The sequence below is a fragment of the Aulonocara stuartgranti genome, assembly GCF_965226115.1.
Source record: "Aulonocara stuartgranti genome assembly, chromosome: 10".
Lineage (NCBI taxonomy): Eukaryota > Metazoa > Chordata > Actinopteri > Cichliformes > Cichlidae > Aulonocara > Aulonocara stuartgranti.
The window spans coordinates 19,784,218-19,801,647 of record NC_138946.1 but is presented as its reverse complement, the minus strand read 5'-3'; the positions used below and the strand labels follow the sequence as shown (position 1 = coordinate 19,801,647).

The following is a 17,430-nucleotide window of genomic DNA, read 5'->3' as shown; positions in this document are numbered from 1 at the left end:
ACAGAATCCCAGAGGTGAGTCTCAATCATGCGCCATGAAGTATCCGGGAGCAACTAGAGCAAGAGATAACAGCATAAGCAGAGCACTTAAGAGAACAAACATGAAACATGGGAGCCAGTTACCAACATAGAGGAACCTGGTGGAAATTATGCCTTATGGTTGGTAGAATATGGCTGATATGAAGATGCACCTGGTCATTCTTTTGTGCTGTATCGGCTGTTTCTATAGCACAGACTGACTGAAGTGGTAGAAGTGAGATTTAGAGTCTATTCTTGGCAGTGCACCTGGGTTAAGAAGTCAAGAACTGCCAAGTTGGATGGGGCAGTCCTATTATAAGCGAAATAATCATCATTTCATATCTAACATGTCACAGACCTGTCAAATAACTATAAAGACAATGGATGATAGAGTCCAGCAGGAGTGTCCAGAAAGTGATGTGTCGACTATAATGAAGGACGCAAAACGGTGTAAAATTACATACTGATCAAAGTACTAGCTAACTGTGTTTTATGAAAAAGATTTGGACTCAGTCAGGGAAATAAAAGATGGGAATTTAATAAATTTAAATACAAAGTATACAAAGCTACAAAACAAAAGAAGGAGGAGTTGGTGACTCCTCACAAATAAATAAGAGCCCTGATATGCCCGAGAGTTTTTGTCTTTGTTGACTTTTGACCTACATGTGTTTAAGGCTTTTCACCCCGGGGTTGTTTTGCTTTTCTTTGTGTTAAGATGTTGTTTTTCTGTTTATATGAATCTGTTCAATTAACTCTGTTTCAAGAATTCTGCTCTTTTCAAGAATTAGCAAATCTTTCAATCCATCTAATTCTGTGTGATAGTAGTCAACACAATGAGGGTAACACTGATTTTAAGTTTTTAACCTCTAAGCTCTGGTTTTATGCTTTTTATTTTAGTCCTCGTTTCACAGTGTTTAGGGTTGAGTCCAGACTTGCAATTATAATTTATGATTAAACTATTAAATGAACTGAAAATGCATTTGAGACCATCATTCTCTGCTTTACTTCACTAATTAAAATCACCTTCGGCTCCGACAAACAGGAAGACAACTTGCAACGCCTTGACATTTATTCACCGAAAAAATGAAGAAAATAATCAGAACTTGACCAATCATGAAAGAGATTAACCTAATATGTTCTGTCTCAGTTGGAAGGAGTGAACCCATTGCAATCCCAGTTCATCTCAGATGAAATCAATAATAAAGACATTGATATTCATGGAAATGTATTGCATGTGCAATATAAAAACGGGAACAACACATTTCTTTAAAAAAAACAGTCTCAGGTTTTATTTCAAAAATACCTAACGTACAATAAAAGCTGTTAACAGACAGTATTCACTTAAAAAATAACTTTTAGCAAACAGCTCAGGTGTTCAATAATCCTCTCACCAGTATATTTCTACATTCTACAGTACAGCCAGTCGTGGTATTCAAGCAGGAGTTAATAAACAGACGTCTGCATGGATTCTGCTGGATTCTGTAGGAGTTTATTCCAAATGGCAAGACAGGGGCAGGGAGAAACAATGACATGTGTGACAACCAGTTTAACTTCCCAAACACACACATCTGTGTGTGCGCACACACATACACCCGCACACAGTAAAAAGAAAGATGGCTAAATGTTACAGAACAAGGATCCTGTGAACGTTCTGATGTAAAATTCACATCCAGAGGATATTTCGACCAGAGGAGGGACATCCTCGGTTCATAATCTCTTTAAACAAACAGCAGGCATAAAATGAATATATTTAAAGGCATAGTGAAGACACAAATTTACACAAAATGCGTTTTTACTATCAGAAGTTCAATCTGAGCATGCTTACAAGGCACGCCGATTGGCTACAAAGCCACATTCAACTCTCCTCTTGATTTAGTTCACAAATGAGTCCTTTTGACTGCCATGCCATCATACGTAACTAACACGAAACACAGAAATACAGCCGTGTCTTGTCTCTCTATATTTTGTCGACCACAGTTTAGACAAATCAGAGCGCAAAACATGTACAACAACACCCCCCCCCCATTTCTTTATCTGAAGGTAACAGCTTATAGTAATGAAAACTGTAACGTACCAGAGGACATAGCAGAAAACATAAATTTGTAACATGTAATCTGGTGGTGTCTCTTTGAAGGCAACACTGATGAACAAGTAATAAAAACTAAACAGTGACTACAGTAAATGTTCTGTAGTTGTGGTGAAACAACAACGCTACTGTGGTTTTCGACGGGTCCTTTAAAATGTTATTTCTGAGTCCATAAATAGCTTTACCGTATAAGGCACTGACTTTTACACTATTATGGACATCAGTTACAATGAACCCAAACCTGGTGCTCCTACAGTATTTTGATAGAAGGTCCAGTCCACTTGTGCCTTTGCTGCCTTAATGTGCCACTGGGATCACAGTAAAAAGTGTCGAAAGCCTCTCAGTTTGAACCTACAGCGGCCTGAGACAGAAAACATAATTAGCTCCCCAACACTGAGATTTAGGGGAACAAACAGAGACAGATGGATCATGCCGTTACCTTTCCTCACCACAATCCTCTTCTAACCAGGCCACTATTTTTCCTTCCCAACCTGGAACAATTGCTTCATCCAGGAATACCTGCAGGCAAGAGTAAAGACTAATTAGTTTTTAGTACAAGAAATTCTAGGATTATTTAGCATATTAGGTAATAATAACAACAAACCCTCAGCAGTGTGCACCAGATTTGATTTTACACTTGTGCTGCTTTTTCTCACCTCTTCTTTCACAGTGCCAAACTCTGGGTCCAGGGCTTTAAAGTGATACCTGTAGTTTCCCTCTCGATCAACAGCTGCCTTAACGTCCTTGAGAGTCACCTCACCCAGCCTGGACAACACAAGCAAAGAAACTGTGTCACGCTAATTATAATTTTCGAATTTCTTGGCCTGACCTGACACAGTTTACTACACTGAAGCATATGGGAATTGGAAAGGGCAGGTGATTGGATACGTTGTCTCTCACAGGCTGATTTCACAAAATCAGATAAGCCAATCTAAGAGTACGCTGAATAGAAATACTAAGTCTCGGGCATAGACTGTATACAGAAGATGGAAGCAGCCACATTTTGTTAAGCATTTTGAGAATAGGGCTGTTCGATATAACGATATATATCAGGTGATGATATAAAAACGTCTATCGTTTCATTTTACGCTATCGTTTGTTTCGTGGTGTCGCAAAATAAACTGTTTACGGCAATATTTTTTCATCGTTTTGATGGTCACTGTAGTGGCTCTATTAATTTCTTACAGTTCTCTCTTTCTCTTAGATTTTATATAACCACACTATGGACGGACAAGCGCCTGTTTTTATGCATTGTGGTTAGCAACAACGACGGTAACAACATCGCATGTCCGCTTGTTTGTGTTCCACATAAACCTTTCACAATAAAGCTCAAGATCCTGTTGAGACTTTTCAAAATAAACTGAATCACGTGAAAGAGCAGATTATTTACGGATGAGAATTAAAAAAAGAGCCGCCAGGTGCTAAAAAATAAACCTTAGATTCAAATGTTAGAACAGGCTTTTCCCCGCAGCACGCCGTGTAATAAAAACGGCGGCCTTTACAACTTATGTCTAAAAATGTATCATTTCATACATCTGTTAAAACACTCAACTCCAGCTACATGACGCGCAGCTGGAAACACTTCCCGCAAGACGAGCTGCCCGAGATTCACAGAATTTACAGAAAATGTTACATTTTTGTGATTTATATCGTTATCGGGACGATAGATGTCTTATATCGGGATATGAGATTTTGGTCATAGCGCACAGCCCTATTTGAGAAGCATTTTGTTCGTTGTCAATATGATGTGGCACGTAAAAGGTGGGTCTGACAAGGATACGGAGGCCAACAGAGTCCATAATTTCCAAAATGATCATGTTATATTCAATAAGGTGTGAAACTAATGATTTGAAGTCATAAACGCATTGGGAAAGTGTTTCCTGAGGTCATAGATCAAAGGACGGGTCTGTGTTCTCAGACTTCTACACAATCAAACTTCTTTTCTAACCATGCCTCCTGTTGGCCATTAGAAAGATTGCAGGTTTATGACACTATAGAGACCCAAAATAACCATCTTTTAAATACAGTCTAAGGTGTGAAGCACTTCAGTCAGTGTAGCTAGCAGTACAGTTAGTATATTCTTTCAATTGTTGCTGTGTAACATTATCACACTCGTCTATAAACACACAAACCTCTTCGGTATAGTGATCATTGAAGGCGTTGGGGATTTTCCAGTAAAATAAAGGATTTTTGTGGAGGAAGATGAACCACTGTGGGACTGACAATTGTCTATAACAAAACAACAAGAACACAATCAGTAAAATGATTACAGTGTATGGCTGTGAAGCTAGGACACACTAAAGGCTCTTACTTGTGGAAGACGACGAGTCCAAATCTCCGTGTTGGGCTTTGCATCTCGGAGATTTCCCCCTTCCCTGGATAAAATTACCAAAACAAAAAACAAAAACCCTCTTTGAATCTTCAATAAAAATTCAGGGTAAAAATCTGATTTTAAAGTGATCATCAGCTGATAGTTTAACAAGTCAGCAGCTACTTTTAGTTACAGCAGACTCGCCAATCGACTCGTGACACCACACAGTTTGAGCTTTTAACCCACAAGGCACAGGTACTAACTAAACTCATAAGACTAATTTATCAGGTGTTCTGTGAATGCATGGTATTTGTACCCTCTGCGTGTGCAGAACATGCAGCCTGTCAATGAGTGATACAATGCCCTGCTCCAGGGTGTCCAGTGTATGATGCTGCGGGTCGTGGTCTCTGAAGTTGTTCCTCAAACTCCGAAGTGCATCTCTGAGCAGCTGAACTTCTTCTGCCTGCTGACAGAGCACAAACAAACAAACTGAGCTAAACCCCCTCGTGCTTGTTTACACTGCTATTTCTGCATATATTCGACGTTTGTTATATCACAGAAACTCTATTTTGAAGCATAGTGCCTTCTGGGTAATCATTTGATCAGCAGTGATCAATGCTCAAACAATCTTATCACATTATCTCAGCATTTCAAAGAACTTGCTGGTCTAAAATTTAGAATACGGGTTTATGACATTTCAAGTGTAAAGCAATCAGCCAAAATACTGAGAAGTCTTATTGACAAAAAATAATATTTACGCCAGACACAGAAGGAGCAGGATTTCCAGGGTAAGAACAGCCATTATTTTCTGCACTGGTGGGAATCTGAAAAGAAAGAGGAATAATCAGCTGTTTATTGCAACTCTGAACTTATGTTTGAGGCAGACAGAACATAAAATCATCCTGCTTAAAGGACCGATGTAGAAAAATACTACCTCTTGTGGATCTCTGCTCATCAGCTCCTGCAGCATGCTGTTTTTATGCTCCAACTCTCTTTGTAGTTCATTCTGCCAAATCACGAATTAATGTAATCAATATGATGTAGTGCTTGCAGGCAATCATTGACAGAGCCCTGAATAAACTGTGATAGCCACAAAGACTTCTTTAAACTAAGAATGTGTAAGCATTTTATGACCCCAGGAAGCCAGAACTTCTGTTTCCAACTTGCATAGATCAGCTCAATATTCAACAAGCATGACCACAATGCCTAAGAGCACCCTCTTGGCTAACCTCAAGCCTGTTGACACTGGGTTTAACAACTAATCTCCAGGAGAATCAGTTTCATATCCTAGATATGCGACAGTCTGATAAACTGAGAGAAACTTTTCTGCAAACACCATCTTTAATTTCATTCAACATGACGATACAGACACATCTGATTTCCTCACCACGGCTCAGCACCTGGCTCAGAAACACACCAGCAGCAGGCAGCCCTCTTGTCCGATAACTCCAAACTCACCACTCACCATTTAACTGCTGCTTTTCTTTGTCTCAAAGGTGTGCCATATACGCACCGCTGGTACAGTGAAACTGCAAATGTTTCTTTAAATCAGTTATGGTTCCTTTGATTGCTCATCCATTACTCGGATAACTGCAGCAATTCTAGAGCTATACATGCAAACAAGCGCTGACTCTCCAAGGAATATCTAAAGGTCGTTGGTTCTCTGACTGCTCCGGTCTGCATGCCTTGGTATACTTGGTCTGAAACCCAAGATTCGTTCATCATTGTGAATGCTAGACAGAAAGTCTTGTTATCTTATTTTAAGTTAAAGAAACTTCAGGAGGAAATTGAAGTTACTTATAAGGATGAGTTCATAGATCTACTTAAGAGGACTTCCTATCTAAAGCTATGTTTCAGGCAGTGGTTTAATTGACATGTGGTTAAAAAGACTGATTAATACTTCTCCATTAATCAAGACATCTTGTCAACAGGCAGAGAGAGAGAGAGAGCTTCACACCTGCATGTCCTGGCTTTCTTCGAGCTTGTGTTTGAGTTGCTGTAGAAGTCTGTCCTTCTGAGCGACCTCCTTCTGCTCACGCCCAACCAACCAAAGAGGAAATATGTGGCTCTACATTTAGTCAAACCTTATTGCACAAATGTGTTGTCATGATAAATGCTAAAGTGAGACTCAAATAATAAACTAGAGTAGCTCACCTTGCATTCAGCCCACAGCCTGTTGCATTCCTCCAGCTTCCACTGTAGCTCTGCCTGCAACACATTTCCACGGATGAGGGACTGTGCATTACACATCTATAATGCAAAGTGCCCAACTTTCTTGTAAACAGGACTCTGACTTTATGCTATAAAAATGGAATCGTATTGTATTGTACATTTTTGCTGTCGAGTTCATCCTTCGTCATGCTGGCTCTGAGCAGCTCTTGCTTCATCTGCAGTATCAGCGCCTCCTGAGTGCACAGTCTCTGCTGCTGGGCGTCCTGCACAACAACAACCCAACAGAAAGTCGGCACTTTTTCAATACAACTAGAATCATTTTCAACTAAGCACTAAGATCATTAACTGGGTCTAGATTTGTCCCACCTTGACTCCCTGCAGGCTCCTCACTTCCTGCTTACAGCACAACAGTTCCCTCTGAAGCAGCAAACACATCGTTAATAATGTTAATAATTAATCGCAGTGTGTTTCGCCACAAATCCATTCTAGGTGTCATGTTTCCCAACAAAAACAAGAGGAGAAAACAGTGACATTAAAAAAACCTTGTAAAAAGTAACTGTACCTTCAGCTCTTGAGCTTCCTCCATACTCTGATCTAAACGACTGCGAATGACTACCTGGAAAAAAGGAGAAAGAGGGAATGTGTGTGAGAACTGCAATGGAGTGAGAAAACAGTGAAATTGATACCCGTGTCACCCTCTGAGACATGCGCGCACACAAAAACCACAGCTATGAAACAGTAACGTGATCTGTAGTGAACACAAAGGGTTGAAGACGAAAATGACACAGGAATGACAGAGAAAGAGAGACAGCAAGACAGAGAGCAGACAGCAGGGATGAAATAAAGGCAACAAATGTGAGAGGAAAAACTAAGAAAAAGAAACCATTATTACCAGCTGCTGTTCAGACGTGTTCCCTTGTTCCAAAGTCAAAGACGCATCCTGCTCGTCCTCGGGCAGCGAACCACGCAGCAGCAGAGCCTACAAAGGCACACACATGTGACAGCAGTTTGCACGGTGTTACATTAGCTGGCAGGTTGCCTTATGAGGCAGTGCAGCTGTGTGCACGGTGTATGTTAAGAACTAAAATAAAAGCTACTAAGAATTGCATTACAATCCTGCATCAAGTAAAAGTCAGTAGGTAAACAACATAAACAGGACCTTGCATGTTTATGTTGTTTAGGGTAGTGTGTTCTGGCCCAGTGCAGGGAACTGAACCATGACCCCCACACAGTTCTTTTAACAAGAAATCTCAAAAATCACCTGAAGCCTTCTTTTACTATATGTACGAAAACATGAGCAAAATACAAGCAGTGTTTCACAATATGCGAAGAAGCACATCAGTGATCAAACATGGAGGTTTATGATGAACACACCTGTAATGCAGACACCATTTTTCGTGTCTCCTGCACCTCTTTCTCCAAAGTATCATTGAGAGAGTCCCCCCATGCCATCTCCACTGCAACTTGAGATGACTCGGCTACACGCGCACACGTGTACAAACAAATAACACAGTGTCACTGTGATGTCAGTGGGAAATTTGGAGAAATTTAGAAATGAACCTGAAGTGACGAGTTGTGTCTCACCACTGCTTTGCTGTTGCTCCTGGTCTTGCTCCTGCCTGTCTGAGTGGCTGCTCGGTGGAGCTCTTGGTGATGACAGCGGACTAACAGAGCTGAGGCTCATAAAGGACAAAACACTTATTAATCATCTTGCACTACAGAAGCATGTAGATTTGTGCACCTACATAAAGATTTTAAATACTTTTCATTCGTTTAACTCTCTGTCAGCTCTATTTTGCACACCTACAGAGAAGCTACACTTTTCTGTAGGATAGCAGAGACCAACAGCCTCCTCTCCAGAAAATAAATAAATATATATATATATATATATATATATATATATATATATATATATATATAAAATATTACTTTACACCATGTATGACACTCCATTTAATGCTGACTCACATATCTTTGTTTCAGGTTCTTACTGCATGTCCTTCATAACACATATTTGCATTTTTAGCAGCATGAGAAAAAAAAACACAACAACCACGAGACAAAAGTGACAGTTATCATGCACAAAGCACTGTAAACATGTCGTAAGCAAAGCATGTAAACTGCTACCAGGGTGTCTCTTTTATAAATCCTTGCAGATAAATGTCTTGTCTCACATCCTGGAGGAAAAGGAGCCTGAAGGGGTCAAAATCCACTTGAACTAACCAAACTTTCAGTTATGCTACAACACACATAACGTCACACAAACCTCAGGAATCACCACAAACCCACACAGCATCAGTGTCTTGCCTTACCATTTTATCTGTGCACCCCCCATAGCGAGCTATGGCCGCTTCAGCTGGTACTTAACAACTCCAAGTAGTTGACTTTGTCTGCAAGAGTCTAGCATCTACAGCTAAGACAAACTAATGGCAATTTGTGAATCTCCTCATGCTGAAACATCCGCTCCCCAGCCTCTAGCTAGCTAAGGGTAACCATGGCAATCAGCGCAGCAGCTTAGTATCTCTCAAATGAGCAACATATGGGAAGGATGGCAGCATCGGGTTTTATTTATATCTCTGATGAATCAGTGTCTCTCTGAGAAGACAAACCCCCACTGGACTACAAATAATCAATTAATTCAACCCTCACTCTAAAAATAACTGTAACTAAAAATATGATCACATAACTTCAAAATGGACATGTGATTTGAGAAGACAAAGGTTGATTTTTTTCCCCTGTCATCTGCCTGTGGTTTGCTCAGATGTACTAAAACACTCTCTCTTTCTCTCTCTCTCTCTCTCTCTCACACACACACACACACACACACACACACACACACACACACACACACACACACACACACACACACACACACACACACAGAGAGAGAACAAAACTTGCAGTCATATGCTCTGTCAGGCAGTTTCTGCAAAGTAAAACACACACACCACAAAAATGTGGTTTTCTGTTTTTAAACTGCTGAAAAATAAGTTTTAAAAATGACAGATATCAAATTTACATAAACAGTGCTGCATGTAACACTAACATTCAGATACTTTTACAGATAAAAGTGGCAAATTTAGGAGAGAAAACTTGGAAAAGTAGTGTTTTAAGTCAAGCCTGTAGTGCATGGCTACCTAACTATATAGCTAATCCGATTGTTCAGTCTGACGTCACTAGCCGTGTCTGGGCCTAAACTCTGCTGCAGGTCCATATATCAAACGATCACTATGGCATTACTGAGAGTTGAAAAACTGTCTAAAGTCTTTCATCTTTAATAAAATGATCAGCGTTCTGCTCTACCAGGTGTAACAATTGAGTTTAACATCCAGGCATCCATGAAAACGGAATTTATGACATTTAACGGAGTTAGAAGTTAGCAGGGAGTTAGCTCGCTAGCTTCTATCTAAATACAATATAGCATGTCCTGACTGCGGGGTTTTGGAAACAAATTAAAACGTACAGCTTTCTTATCACTGCCAGCATAAATGAAGACAGAAAACTAAACAGCAGTGACGTTTGTAGGGTTACTGAAGTTGAGCTACCTGGTATATAATGATGTGCTACGTGACCGCTAGCGACACAGCTATGTTAGCTTAATATAAACAAGCTAACTTTTTTTTCCACTCGATAAAAGTTAACGTGAGTTTTCTCGGTGGTCAGGAACAAATGTAATCGCATGGCAGGATGCTGTAAAAGGACCAAACTTCAGCCAGGAGAACAACTGAGATAATCCATCCACATATGAGGTTAGTCATTCATATACTGCTGCATGGGCTGGGCTGTAGTTACATCCTAAGCAGTGTTGGGACTAACGCGTTATTAAGTAACGCGTTACAGTAACTACGTTATTATTGTGGTAACGAGCACGGTAACTAGTTATTATGCCAAAACTAGGAACGCGTTACTCGTTACTGGGATTTAGATAGGGTCGTTACTCGTTACTTCGTGTGGTGGCATCGCGGAGCTTCCACAGATTCAATAACATTAGCAAGTGGTGGAGGCCAGCAGGTGGATGAAGGAAAAGGGACGCAGAAGGAAAAGAGACCCGAGGCGGCCGCCGGTCCAAGTGTGAACTGAACTTCAGGTAAGAAGTTATGACCTGCAGTCTCTCTGGGTCAGATATAAACCAAGTTTAGGTGGAGTTTATTTTCGTTATTCTGACTTTTTCTGTACTGCGTGCTAGCTAGCATGACGGAGTTTCTATACAGCTGGGTGGTGCTATGAAGTTAATGATGTTGAACTTTATTTTGTTCATAAGTTATTAGAGTTGCCAACTGTCCCGTCTGGTATTCAGAGAAAATATTACGCGTTTCTTATTGAGGTGAAAAGGAACAGTTTGTCCCGTAATTCAGCTACAATGAAAAAGGCACAAAGCTGGAGTTATTCTGTGTTTACGCTGCACAGCTGCCTCTCATTCTCTCCCCCTCCCTCTCCCGTTTCTACTTCAATCATGAAACTGATCAATGATCAGCTGATCGGCTTTTCTCTCTTGTTTGTTTATCGCTCACTTTGCGCCGAAAGAGGAAACCAGCGGATGTTGCGCTAAACAACAGCAGCACGTTTAAGCTTGATCAGCTGTTGTTAGAATTTATTTAATATTAATTTCTAGTATCAGCTGATGTTTGCTGGAGCCACAGCTGCAAAAAAGCTGCTGGTCATGATATGGTTTGGTTATCTGGTGAGAGGGAAACATGAAGATGAAACCAGGAGATGTCCTTACTGAATCATCAGAGCTGAACAGGTGATGGAGAAACAGGTTTACCTTTTAGGTGACATGAATGAGTTGAAGGGAAGTTATGAACTGTTTCTGAGAGACAAATAACACCAGGATCCTTTTTTTAGGTAGCTGACAGCTGGTAACTGTGCAGGGGCGGATCTAGCAAAGTGTTGCCAGGGGGGCCCAGGTAGGGCATTAACAGGGAAAGGGGGGCACAAAGAAATACTTTTCTTTCTTATTCTCATTTAAAATGTCTAGCTTTTAAAAAATAATTATCTGAATCTTACAACAAACGATTGATAGATTGATGCATATATACCATCAAAACAGTGTACATCACTGTCACAACAGCGTTTGTTTTCATTCAAAGGCTTTATGATTTTTCCTATAATGGTGGGCGGTCTCTAGTCAAAATGCCCAGGACGATTTTTTTGTCCCAGTCCAGCTCTGTATGCAGCTCATCTGCAGTCTGGTGTTACCTACATCTTCCTATTCAGAAGGCAGAATTTCCGAGTTCTGAGTACAATCAAAGCACCACGACTGCAGTTTTTGTGTTGGATGTAAAAGGCGCACATGACGCTGTGACGTAGGCTAGAATCATGGCAGCAGTCAATGACGGTCCAGGCGTGGGATTTCTCTCGTGGAAATATGCACATTATCTTTTCCTTTCTATTTGTCGGTGGCACAGTGCACTTGTGGCAAGTAAGCAAGCTAGAAGACTGGCAAAGTTATGGAAGCAACACATTAACAAGAAAATTCTGAGTAAAACCAAAGTTACTTTCCCTAGTAACTAGTTACTTTGAAAGTAACGAGTAACTTGAAGTAACTGAGTTACTTTTGAGAGAAGTAACTAGTAATGTAACTAAGTTACTATTTTAAAGTAACTTACCCAACACTGATCCTAAGGTTTTAAAAACTGAGCTTAAATAAATGATTAGCGGTAATAAAAGCCGAGGGAGGTCAACAGTGATCACTGACTGTTTTAGGAGCTTTTTGAGATCAAATAGAAGAAAATACATAACATTAAACATGTTAACAACACAAAAGCCATATTAAACGCAGACTACTTTAGACCCGGAAGTAGGATTCGTCGCGTCATCACTGAACAACCGGATAGTTTGTTGTCGGCCTTTTATTAGAAAGATTTGCTGATCTTCAAATGTTACTTTCAAGTTACTGATCCCTTGAAAATACACACACCCAGCCTCAGAGGCTCACAAGCTAGTCTACTCCTAGTGATGATCCCAAGTCTGAATGAAAGAGCATTCAGCGTAAAATCAAACTGTGGATCCATCACTGTAACAACCCTAAATAAGTTAGCAGCTAAAAGGCCCTCGTTTTGTGTACCGGGCTGTGGTCGACTCCTTTGTCACGTGGTGTGAGCAGAATCATCTGCAGCTCAACGTGGCAAAGACCAAGGAACTGATCGTGGACTTCAGGAAGACCAGGAAACACTTGACCCCTGTTTCAATCCAGGGGGTCAGTGTTGACATTGTGGAGGACTATAAATACCTTGGAGTACACATTGACAATAAACTGGACTGGGCTAAAAACACCACAGCACTTTACAGGAAGGGCCAGAGTCGTCTCTATTTTTTGAGGCGACTGAGGTCCTTCAACATCTGCCAGAAAATGCTGAGGATTTTCTATGAGTCTGTGGTGGCCAGTGCGATCCTCTATGCTGTTGCATGCTGGGGGAGCAGGCTGAGGGTCGCAGATGCCAACAGACTTAATAAACTAATCCGTAAGGCCAGCAATGTTGTGGGGATGGAGCTGGACTCCCTCAAGGTGGTGTCGGAGAGGCGGATGCTGTCCTAGATAAAGACAATGTTGGATAACACCTCCCACCCACTCCATGACATGCTGGTCAGTCACAGGAGCTCGTTCAGTGAGAGACTGAGATTACCGAAAAGCACCACTGAACGACACAGGAAATCATTCCTGCCTGTGGCCATCTCCCTGTACAACGCATCCACTTAACACACTGTTTGCTGCTACAACTACACATGTTTCTTTTCCAAATATTTATTTATAAGTGACTTATGTATGTATGTATGTATGTATATGTATATATTGTACTATTCTTAGTTAGTGTATTGTCTGTCTTGTCTTAATGTTGGTTTAAAATGGAGCACTGTAACAAAAAATAATTTCCCCCAGGGATCAATAAAGTATTCTGATTCTGATTCTGATTCTAATGTAAAAATACTTTTAAAAAAAACAACATTTAATCACATCACTCTGTCAAATAAAACTAATAGACAGAAGCGGGGTCTCTGATAAAGGTCAGGGGCATTGTTGACACAAACAATTTAGGCCTAGTCTGGATGTACATGTCTCATAATATTAAAAACAGGCAGTGCCTGTGTAAACATCTCTGAGTGGGCTTTCATTGAAGTTTGATGTTTATAGTATTAAAGCTTCTAGATATCAGCTATAATACTATAATGTTATATATGCACAGATAGGTGGACTGAGTATTTCTGAGTATATTGTTAAAGGAAAAAATTGTGGAAAGAAAGAAGGAATCTCATGTGATCTCTGGGGTTTGAGCTGAACCTCTCCAAAGTACTCGTAGTATAATTCTAACATTTTATTGTAAGAGGCTTCATCCTGATAATATAACAAAGTATATGTCTACAAATAAAATTAATTAGAAATAAAGCTCTGTTACCTTGTATAGTGGAGGTTAATAAACCTCTTGATGACTTTCAGCCAGCAAAGCCAATACTCTTTATATGCATCGAGTTATGTAAACATGGCAATATGACAGCTTTCTAGTAATATAATTTCAGTCTGCTAAATTTATTTTTGCCCTGCATGACTATAACAGCAATGGCAAACACAGGCTTGTGCAAAATTACCTGCTATGCTGAGGGTTATCCTGTTCATCTGGGGCTCCTCTTTCATACTGTTCAACCAGTGCACGGACACACACACTCTTCTCCCCATCCAATCCACAGCCACTGAAAGACAACCGAATAGCTTTTCAACTTGCACACAGAGACATTCTTTATTTTATAGCGTTTGTGAGGATGGAAACGTGACGATCGGTGTTTCTCCACCAGAGGACAGCAAAGACCACAGAGCTATTGCTCTGTCACTCCACATCTGACCATCTCTGGTGCCATTTAAAGCTAAGAATCAGCCCTTTTAGGGCTTATGATACAACTGTACTCTGCCATAGAGAGCACAGGTTCAGCTGAAATGTGACTAAAAGGAAGCTTTAATTATTTGCTTCCTCCACAGATAAAGAATAGGAGCTGAAATACCAGATTCTTAGTTACTTAATTAGAATATGAATAATTTCTTGCAGTTCTGACAAACTAAGACAAGAAAAATGCACAAATAAATCAACAGACTTCATAAACAGGCAAACAATAATAACATACCTGACTGTATGCTACAGCCCTGTTTATACCAATGAGCTTTTTGAGCTTCAAGACATAAGAAGTCTTGTGCAAATAAAAAAAAATATGATCGGCAGCTTTACTTTTATCAAATACACATCAATGATTAAGCCATATGTGCTGAAAAACAACTCTTTCAAAATATGCATTTGCTAGTTTCCACAAAGACACACAATTGATTTCTAATGCACTCAAATCTAAAAAAAATACGTAGCGCTGCTAAATAGTTTGACGATAAATATCTTTAATTATTTCTGGAACACAGCTTTCAGGCACTGCACATCTGGCGGTGCATTAATTATTTAACAACTCAATCATACAACTGTATGATCATTTAAAAAACTGGCTTTGTGGGGTTAAAATTTACTAGTTAAGCATGTGACACTTCCATGGTGTTGGTTTTATAAAAGTGAGTGAAAGTCCTCTGCAGATGCTGAGGTGTTTTCTACAATGCCGGCTAACTTTAGTCTGTTAGATCTGTAGGCCCATTTGATTGACTTGTATGAAAAGAGTAACCACTTTCAGGTGCAAATTAAAATAAGTGGACAGAGGAATTTTACAACAAAAACTTTACATTTGTCCGAACTACATCAAAGCAAATGACAGGAAAGCAGCCTCTGCATGATTCTAAACAGTAATCTATGGGGATAAGAGTTTACACCCATGATTATATTTACAACATGTGGCCAGCATACCTGTGGAGGCGTGCGGTATGTGTGGGCAGTGAGGCATCGTGTCGAGCTGATGCCAGAGTAGCAGCGGCACCCTGAGCTAGAGCAACAGTAGACAGAGGGTTGTGACTGGCATGGCCTCTCGTCAACCTCCTCCCGCTCCCAGAAGCATTCCTGTGATTGGCTGTTGGTTTGAAATGGGCCGCCAATGCCAGAATTACCCTCATTACGGATTTCAGATTACCATCGACAATGTCTGCAAAAACAAAAGAAGCACATGTTAAGAGTTTCCCTACACTTTTAGACACTGTTTACACTTATAGACAAATACGTATATTTGATACAAGTGTTTTATGGACTTTAAGTTCTAATTTTAATAACACTTCCTGGCTACAACTGTGAATAATGAGCCACAGAAAGTTTAGGAACATATACTCTTGAAATAAAGAAAAGAAAAAAAGAGCGGAAATACATAGTTTTCTGTAAGTTTACCTCTTGCGGATATGTGAGGCATGCGTATGTGCCTGGAGGAAATGAAGCGCAAGACTTCCTCCACATTCTTCCTGCTCTCCTCTTTGTTTTGTGGAGCAGCATACACTCCCTCCAGCACCTCCCCAGCTCCCAAAGAGAATACGAAACATCATTAACGGCCATGTAAAGAACAAGTGTTAAAAAAGACGAACAGGTGTTGAGCACAGACTGTGTTCAACCCTAAATTAAACAACATCTTATTGATGGTTTATTTTGTTTTTTCCCTCTATTATTTTTTCATCATGTCATCCATTTGTTTGTGTGTCAGTGTGCAGAATTGTATTTACCAACTATCTCGATTAGCTGTGTGAGCACAACCCCATCCTGCAGATCATGCCTGAGGTCTGCGATGAGCTTCAAGCCTGGTTTCCTCTTCAGCTGAGAGTTCACCCAGGAAACATATGCTGCCAGCTGCTGCTGCAATCCATCAATCAGATGCACAAATCCGACAAACCACAAACACACACATTAGACTGGCTGCCAAAGAAGCCTGCGACAACGGCATAACACACGGGTGCCTTTGTTTACGCCACTGGGTCAGGGGGAGAGGGGGCAGGGTCCGCCTATTGTCCCAATGGATTTTACTTTTACTCCGTGAAGTCAGTCATGTACCTTCACGTTCAGAGTAGAGGTGCAGAGTTCACCATACTCCCCCATTGTACTTCACACGGTTCACTCGTACACTCCGTGGGTTTACCACATCCTTACCGGTATCGGTCAGTCACGTGACACCCCGTTGTCCGGGATACGCCACAAAGAACCTACCCATCTCCACAAACCAGAAACGCTCATTTCACGCTAATTGTGATGTTTAATTGCGATGTTTGGTAGCAGTCGAGTCTCACTTCCTGTCAACCGTTTCGTTAAACGTTATTGTAGCCATCCAAGTCAGGCATAAAACTACATCTTACGTCAGTTATTTGTCCAATTATTTCATTTACAACCGTCATATGAAATTAGCAAAAACGGCGTCAACATTACCTGAGCTGCACAAACTACAATAAAGGATGCTTTTTTATTTTTATCTAAGGTTAACTTCAGTGTCCTACCGGCTGACGTTTAAGAAATTTAATCGCTTTACAATTTACAACAAACACAACGTAATAAACATTAGCAGTAGTAACGCCGAGTAAAGTTACCTCGTTGAAGCCTCCGTGAAGAACCTCATCCATCAAACTTCCTCTCGAGAGTGAGGCGATCATCTTCTCACTCGAAAACCCATTTAAGCCAGCCAGCTAGCTGGCTAGCTTCGCTGACTGTCACACGGCTGGTCTAAACATGGGGCAGAGCCCCGTTACTAACTACTGCTGCCCTTCTGCAAACGTCAACAAACCCAGACAATTGGGGGATCTGAGGAAACGACTACCGTTACTCGGGCATGCAGACCGGTGTGAAGTAAGATTAGACACTCGGAACATCCGGTTGAACGTTTCACAATAAAAATGCACATGACTTCCGGAAGTCGTGAAGCGTTCAGATCAAGTACTAATGAACACATTTTAATGACCTCTA

General features: G+C 40.6%; 1 protein-coding gene across 6 annotated transcripts; it reads right to left on the bottom strand.

Moving 5' to 3' along the window:
* Positions 1 to 1,282: 1,282 nt before the first annotated feature.
* Positions 1,283 to 17,315, bottom strand: LOC309715330 (dixin-like; the record flags this gene model as incomplete). Of its 6 annotated transcripts, none has more annotated exons than XM_082548362.1 (21): positions 17,058 to 17,314; positions 16,206 to 16,335; positions 15,880 to 16,005; positions 15,412 to 15,643; positions 14,171 to 14,272; positions 8,171 to 8,265; positions 7,961 to 8,064; positions 7,479 to 7,565; positions 7,149 to 7,202; positions 6,953 to 7,003; positions 6,745 to 6,849; positions 6,569 to 6,622; positions 6,372 to 6,443; positions 5,349 to 5,420; positions 5,173 to 5,238; positions 4,731 to 4,880; positions 4,415 to 4,478; positions 4,236 to 4,332; positions 2,760 to 2,868; positions 2,543 to 2,622; positions 1,283 to 2,464 (listed from the first exon to the last, which is right to left on the bottom strand). In XM_082548362.1, exons 1-21 carry the CDS (start codon positions 17,118 to 17,120, stop codon positions 2,455 to 2,457), a joined length of 1,923 nt encoding a protein of 640 aa, XP_082404488.1. In that variant the 5' UTR covers positions 17,121 to 17,314. The 6 variants fall into 6 exon arrangements, with proteins under 6 accessions (XP_082404488.1, XP_082404489.1, XP_082404490.1 ...); XM_082548363.1 differs by having other exon boundaries at positions 4,731 to 4,877; XM_082548364.1 differs by having other exon boundaries at positions 16,206 to 16,332.
* Positions 17,316 to 17,430: the final 115 nt, after the last annotated feature.